Source organism: Echinops telfairi, unplaced genomic scaffold (genome assembly GCF_000313985.2).
Source record: "Echinops telfairi isolate 266 unplaced genomic scaffold, ASM31398v2 ScPeMD7_7469;HRSCAF=8507_1, whole genome shotgun sequence".
In the NCBI taxonomy this organism is placed as follows: Eukaryota; Metazoa; Chordata; class Mammalia; order Afrosoricida; family Tenrecidae; genus Echinops; species Echinops telfairi.
The window spans coordinates 5420831-5428769 of NW_022111373.1; the positions used below are offsets into that span (position 1 = coordinate 5420831).

Consider the following 7939-nt stretch of genomic DNA (forward strand, 5'->3'; position numbering starts at 1 on the left):
ACACAATTGATGTATGTATGGATTGTGATAAGAGTTGTATGCGCCCCTAAAAAAATTTAAAAAAAAAAAAAAAAAGAATGACTGCTTCCCCACTATGCTGGGGACCAAGACAAGGACACGAGCTCGCACCCTTCTCTTCTCACAACACTAGCGATTCCAACCTGGGAAATTAGGAGTAGGAAAAACAAATAGAAGGTGTCCAGATTAGAAATTTATCTCTGTTCACAGGTGATACAATTTTGTGTGTAGAAATACCTAAAATCCACTAAATGACTATTAAGAAAATACAAGGGAAAACGCTTCATGACCGTGGATTTGGTAACAGATTCTTACATACAGCACCAAACAATGATAACATGATGGAACAGTTCTGTGTTTTGAAGAATATAATCAAGCAAGTAAAGAGAACCTACAGGATAAAATATTGTTATATTTTCATTTAAAAAATAAAAATGAACAAGGATAACAGTTTAAAAATAGTCAAAGGCTCTGAATAGATATTATTCTACAGGTGACAACAGAATAGCCAATAAAAGTGTGAAAAGATGCTCAAAATTATCAGTCACCAAGGAAATGTAAATCAAAGCCATTGTGTGGTTTCAGTTCACAATAAGATGTTTACAACAAAAAAGTCATGTAACAAGTGTAGGAAGGATGCGGAGATAACAAAACTCTTGCATGCTGCTGGTAATATAAAATGGTTTCACTTTGGAAACCAGTCTGGCATTCCCTTAAATGATCAAACACAGAGTTATCGTATGAATCACCAATTCCCTTCAACTATATATCCAATAAATAAACACAGGTCAACTCATAAACTGGCACACAAATGTTCAAAACAGCATGCCTACCCACACTATGAAATATGAGAGCATTAAAAGCAATTAAGAGCGGACACACGCTACTATGCCAGCAGTTCTCAACCTGTGGGTCGCGATCCCTCCGGGGGTCAAACAACTCCTTCACAGAGGTTGCCCAATCATAAAAGTAGCAAAATTACAGTGATGAAGTAGCAGCGAAAATAATTTATGGTTGGGGTCACCACCACATGAGGAACTGTATTCAAGGGTCGAGGCATTAGGAAGGTTGAGAACCCCTGTACTATGTAGACGAATCTTGAAAACATTATGCTAAGTGACAGAAGTCAATCACAAGAGACCATATAGCACATGAATCCATTTATCAGAAATCAAAAAATAAATTAGTGAATGCTAAAGCTAGAAAGAGTTTGAGATGAGAGTTGAAAGTTTTCTTTTTAAAGAGGTGAAAATGTTCTAAAATTATTGACGATTGTTGCACACATCTGCGAGACTATACCAAAAATCAACTAATTGTACACTTTAAATGGGGTAATTGTGTGAAACATAAATCATACACCAGTAAAGTTATTTTAAAAACCAGAATTTGAAAAAAACAAAAACAAAACTAGAATTTGAATTGTGGTGCTTGGAAAACTATGGAAAGTGCCATGGACAGTTAAAAGGACAGATTAATCTGTCTCAGAAGAAACATGGCCAGCTAACACTAGCTTAGAGGCAAGGATGGTGAGCCTTCGCCTTACACACCTTGAACCTGTTGTCAGGAGAGACCGGTTCCCAGAGAAGGACATCATGCTGGTAAAGGGGCATCGGGAAAGAGGAAGGCCTCAGTGAGACGGACTGACACCATGGCTGCCACAATGGGCTCAGCACAGGAACAATTACGAGGACGGCAAAGGACCAGACCAGCGTCGGGTTCTCTTATGCGTACAGTTGCTATGGGTCAGAACTGATTCAAAGGCTCCTAGCAACAACCATAATAAAGTGCAGTATTTTCCAACTGAATGATAAGCTTTATAACCTAGTGACTAGTGACCATCACTAAGCCAACAGGTCACGGCAGGACCCAAATTCCGTTGACTATTTATGATAAATGTAAAAGGACAGAAAGAAAAACATGGGGGAAAGAACCAGCTCCTGGTTGGATGATGCAGTCAGCCTCTTGGTAGCATTACCTATTTTCAGCTTTCTTGCTTTTATTGCCAGGACTCGAGGATCTGGATCGCCGGCCCCGACTTCTGCTTCTTGAGCGTCTCCTGTCTCGACTGCGAGATCTCCTTCGTTCTCGGCTTCTCTCTCTCTCTCTGCTCCTGGAACGCCTGCAATGAAAATGTTTTTTGTTTTTTTTTCTCTTACCAAATGGAGCTATTTCAGATTATGATTCTGTACCACGAAGAAAGAAGCTTCTTACTTATTTCCATTATTAAAGGAGAGATTTCCATTAACTGTTACATCAGCTAAGTAAGGAACCTGGCAATTCTTGTAAGTGATCGATGAAAAAAATTAAAGTTTGAATACTACTTTATAATGATGCTTGTTATTAAGAAAACAAAAAAGAAACCTAATAATAGTGACTTAAAATCTACAGCGTTTGCAATGTAAAATCTAGGCAAATGCCATTTTCAAAGACAGCCTAGCCATCTATTAAGAATGGGGCTGAGCATTAGTAGGCCACTGGGATCCCCTTGCAGAGGGGTCTCGGGGAGGAGATGAGCCAGTCAGGGTGCGATGTAGCAACGATGAGAAATACAACTTTCCTCTAGTTCCTAAATGTTTCCTCCCCACTCCCACTACCATGACTCGAATTCAACCTTGCAAGTCTGGCTAGACCAGAGGATGTACATTGGTACAGATAGGAACTGAAAATACAGGGAATCCAGGGCGGATGAGCCCTACAGGACCAGTGGTGAGAGTGGCGAAACAGGGAGGGTAGAGGGAGAGTGGGTAGGAAAGAGGGAACCGATTACAAGGAACAATATGTGACCTCCTCCCTGGGGGACAGACAACTGAAAAGTGGGTGAAGGGAGACGTCAGACAGGGCAAGACATGACAAAAATAACAATTTATAAACTATCAAGGGCTCATGAGGGAGGGGGGAGTGGGGAGGGAAGGGAAAAATGAGGACCTAATGCTGGGGGTTTAAGTGGAGAGAAAATGTTTTGAGAATGATGTACAAACGCGCTTTACACAATTGATGTGTGTATGGATTGCAATTAACAGTTGTATGAGCCCCTAATAAAATGTTAAAAAAAAAAAAGAATGGGGCTGAGATAAGATCAGTGATGTAAAGGTGTTTGTTGTCCCTGTGTGCTGTCATCCATCATGCACAGTAACCCCCTAGAGCAGAGCTGCCCCACAAGGACTCCTAGGCTTTATGAGAGCCCTTTGCGAGGTCTGTTCTCCCACGGGGCAGTTAGAAGGTTCAAACTGCAGACCTTGCAGCTAGCCATTAAGCACCTAACCACAAGGGGCCTTGATCTGAAGTTTGAAAAACCTGCTGCTGAGATGATACAGGGCAGAGCACACTAATTCTCTGAGTACTGTCTTCCTCTGCTATAAAACAGAGAGACTCCACTAGATAATTGCAAAATCTTTCTTGCTCTAAAATGTTATGATTCTACCTCCATGGCCAAAAAGTCAAAAAGCAAATCTTAAAGACCAATTTCACTTAAGATGTATTTGATTGTATTTTAGGACATTATTCCTGGGGCCAAGTAAGGAATTTGTTAGTACTCACTTCCCTCAAGTAACAAGTATTATCCTAATGCACTCTCCTTCAAATGTCAGCCAGATAAAATCCAAGTTCTTTCTACCAGCAGCTCACAGCAGCTGTAAAATCTCCCCTCTTATGCCCATCACTATTTTAATAAGGTTATAGAAATTTAATTTTGATGTGGGGCAGACTATTTTTGCTTAAACTGCTTTTCCCTTCTAGAAAAAACTAAGATTGCTTAGCTGGTACCAGGGAGTGTGTCGATTTAAAGCACAATACCAATTTGGATATCCTTGGTTTAATTCTAAGACAGCGTTTCTCAACCTGTGGGTCTTGACCCCTTTTGGGGTCAAATAACCCTTTCACAGGGGTGGCCTAAGACCATCAGAAAACACATTAAGATTTATATTACAATTCATAACAGTAGCAAAATTACAGTTATGAAGTAGCAACGAAAATAGTTTTATGGGTGGAGTGCAGTCACCACAACATGAGTAACTGTATTAAGGGGCTGTGCATTAGGAAGGTTGAGAACCACTGTCCTAAGACAACTTTTTAGATATTTTAGAAAATATTTTAAAATAGCAAGCAGAGTTTAAAGAGGGCTCTGCCATCTGTTTCCTTCTCCTGCTAGGTCTCGGGGCCACTGGAAAGTGGGCAATCCTCTGGAAGTATGATGAAAATAGCATCCTCTGATGACATTCCCTTACCTTCTCGCCATTAACATTCCCCTGGCTTCCTCAGGGGACTTTGAAGGCTTCTCTTTGGGTGAGAAAAGCTAGCCTAGTCTCTACGTAAATGACTGTTTGAGAGAGTTGCTGGGCTGGGGAATTTCTCTTGAGTCTAACCAAATAATCTGGGGTTAAAGCAGAGAGCTTGAAAAAAACAAAACAAATGCTAAGCCCCTGCTGTCAAGTGGATTCCAACTCAGAGGCCCCAGTTCAAGCAAACAAAACACCCTCACCACCATCAATTCCAATTAACAGTGACCCTGTGTGTGTGTACAGCTGCCCCTGTGTGTTTCTGAGGCTGTGAATCTAAGAGCCTCATCTTTCTCCCCTCAGAGAAGCCAGTGGGTTCAAACTCCTAGCCTTGAGATTACTAGCCTAACGTAGAACCCACTATGCCTCCAGGCCTCCCCAGTGGCCCTACAGGACAGAGGAAAACTGCCTCAGAGTTTACAAGGCTGGACATCTTTAGGAATGCAGACTGCTACATCTTTCTCCCACAGAGTGGCTAATGGGTTAGACCCACTGACTTGTCCATTTACAGCCAAGTGTTTTAACCACTGCGACACCTGGGCTCCCAGGGCCTGCACAGGACCGATCACTAAATTCTAAGCCAAAACATGCTTGCAAAGAAATCTAATTTATCATCAGTTCTTTGGAGATTTGTCTTACCTCAGACGCTTCCTGTCTCTTGACCGAGATCGTCTTTTATCCCTGCTACGAGATCTCTCTCTCCTTCGGTCTCTGTCTCTGCTCCTAGACCGCCTGTCATCTCCACGCTTACTTCTTTTGTCTGAAGGAGAACGACTTCTAGATCGGCTTCCAGAACGTCCGCGTGATGCTGACCGCTTCCGATAGTGACTAGGATAGTATTAATTCAAAGATTAGACTCTGTTATATTTTATTACACCAAGAGTAAAACAGATCCTTACACAAACATTTTTAAATCGGGGAAAGAATGAATCCTTTTGCTACAGCACATGAAAACTGTTGAAAGAACCGATCACAATGATCTACCTATAACCCCTTTTCAAGGGGACAAACAACAGAAAAGTGGGTGAAGAGAGACAGTTGCTGTAAGACATGCAAAAAATACTAATTTATAAATTATCAAGGGTTCATGAGGGAGAGAGAGGGGAAACATGAGCTGATACCAAGGGGTCAAGAAGAAAATATTTTGAAAATGATGACCGCAGCATATGTACAAATGTGCTTCACACAACAGATATATGCATGGACTGTCATAAGAGCTGTAAGAGCCCCTAATGATTTTTTTTAAAAGAAAAAAAAGAAAAACCTACACCAAAAATAAATAAATAGGAGGGTGGGTGGGAAGAGTTCAATAATTTTTTAAAAATTGTTGAAAGAGAAGCTAGAAAGATGAACAAAACAGACTGGTCTTCCACTTTGGACCCCGGGCAGCTAATATTTGATCGAGGAAGAATTAACAGACAGGTTAAGAAATATATGTCAAATGGTGTTGTGAAGAGATAAGAGTAAAGGAAAATGAATGATAATGGAGAGGTAGGAAGTTCACTATTTTATATTAGGGTGATTAAAGACCTCTATCGCTAAGTTGGACACTGAATAAATTAGACCGAAGAATTGCTGCATGTGAATTGTGGTGCTGGTGAAGAATACTGAAAATACCATGGACTGCTAAAAGAACAAACAGTTCGGTCTTGGAAGCACAGCCAGAGTGCTCCTCAGAGGCAAGGATGGCGAGACGCCGTCTCCCATACTGTGGAGATGTTGTCAGGGGAGAGCAGCCCCTGGAGAAAGACATCATGCTCGGTCAAGCAGAGGGACTGTGAAAAAGAGGAAGGCTTCTCAAGGAGATGGACTGACACGGTGGCCGCAACAATGGGCTCAAGAATATGAACACCTGTGAGGATGGTACAGGACCCAGCAGTGTTGCATTGTGTACATAGCTGCTACAGGCCGGAGCTGACTCAATGGCACCTATCAGCAACAAGTATAACAGAGTAAGGTTTGTTATGGAGGTCTGGAAGGAAGCAAAGGAAGGAGCCATATCAATACCCAGGGGAAGAGCTTTCCAGGAAAGAGGCCCAGCAAGTGCAAACAACTGGAGGAAGAAGTATGCTCAGGAACAGCGACAAAGTCAGTGTAGGTGGAGTGACTGCATCTAGGTGCTTACGATGTTTACATATAGGACTTCCAACCAGTTCATTCCAGTTGGACGCCTACTGAGAATCTGCCTTTCCACCCCAAGTATGCTGCATAACACTCTTCAGTTCTCCAGATCCAAGTAAAAATTACTTGGCCTGTTAACCTGTACAACCTAATTCAGAGTATCTGGGGTGGAAAGGCAAAGTCAAACCAGAATGAACTGATTAGAAGCCCTGTTAATAAAGTACTGTTAGCATGGCTGTCAGATGAAATTTAGCCAAAGAGGTTACCAGAGAGATGCTTACCAGTTTTACTGACTGTGCAAAGACATTTGACTGTATGGATTATAACAATATGAAAAACAATGTCAAGAATGGATTTCCAGGACAAGTACTTAACTGTGCTCATGCAGAACCTGTACATGGATCAAGAGACAGTTGTGGGAACATGACAGGATAACACTGCATGGTTTAAAAACAGGAAAGGTGTGTATCGGAGTTGTATCCCTCTCACCACACTTACTCAATCAGTAGGATGAGCAAATAAACTGAGAAGCTGGCTTAAAAGAAGAATGTGGCACCAGAATTGAGGGAACCTGTAATATGCACACAACCTTGCTTGCTGAAATCAAAATGAGCTTGAAACATTTATTGATCTAGACCAACGAGTACAGCTTTCTGTATGGATTACAACTCAGTGTAAATAAAACAAAAAACCCACACTAATGAACCAATAAGGAACATCACAATAAGTACAAGATTGAAGCTATAGAGAGTTCATTTGACTTGGATCTACAAACACCCAGGAATACAGCCACTCACAAAACCATACAATGTATTGTACTGGACATTTACGCTGCAAAAGATCTTTAAAAAGTGAGAGAGAAATAAAGTGTGCCTCACCCCAACCAGGGCATTTTCCATTGGTTCATATGCATGGGGAAAGCTGGGTAAGGAAGATGGAAGATCTAACGCCTTTGAATTATGGCTGAAGCTGTTCATTAAATATACCACAACTGTCAGAAGAACAAACAAGTTTGTGTTACAGCCAGAACGCTGCTTAGAAGCAAGGATGGAGAGACTTTGTCTCACTTCGGACATGTCCTCAGGAGGTGCCGGTCGCTGGGGAAGGGCATCATGCTTGGTAAAACAGAGGCTCACTGAAAAAGGAGAAGACGATGGATGGGCACAACAGCGGCGGATGCATGGCACAGACTGTGAGGCTGGTGAGGGTCTGGGCGGTGTTTCGTTCTGCTGCACATGGGCTCCCTGAAAATTGCACCTGGGAGCTGGGACTGACTCCCGGGCCGTTTCTGAACAGCCGCGCTGGGGCTGTGGGATAAGCAGTACAACTGCAAGGTCAGCCACTCAATCCGTCAGCAGATCCACTGGTGAAAAAGAAGGCTCTCTGCTCCGGGGAAAGACCCGACAGAGGGTCACTACGAGGCAGAATCGACGACGGGATGACAATGGGCCCGGTTTTGGAACAACAATAAAAAAACAAAAACAAAAGTTAAATTAAAAATTGTCCCGGTCCCTAGATAGAAGGGC

At 42.2% G+C, this 7939-nt stretch overlaps 1 protein-coding gene across 1 annotated transcript in view; it reads right to left on the reverse strand.

Annotated features, from left to right (window-relative positions):
* DDX46 (DEAD-box helicase 46) overlaps positions 1-7939 on the reverse strand; it is a 59626-nt gene that overhangs the window by 50863 nt on the left and 824 nt on the right. The window contains exons 2-3 of the mRNA XM_045285133.1: positions 4932-5120; positions 1994-2137 (exon numbers count right to left, since the gene is read on the reverse strand). Coding sequence (XP_045141068.1) covers positions 1994-2137; positions 4932-5120 — 333 coding nt within the window. The remainder of the gene's footprint in view (positions 1-1993; positions 2138-4931; positions 5121-7939) is intronic.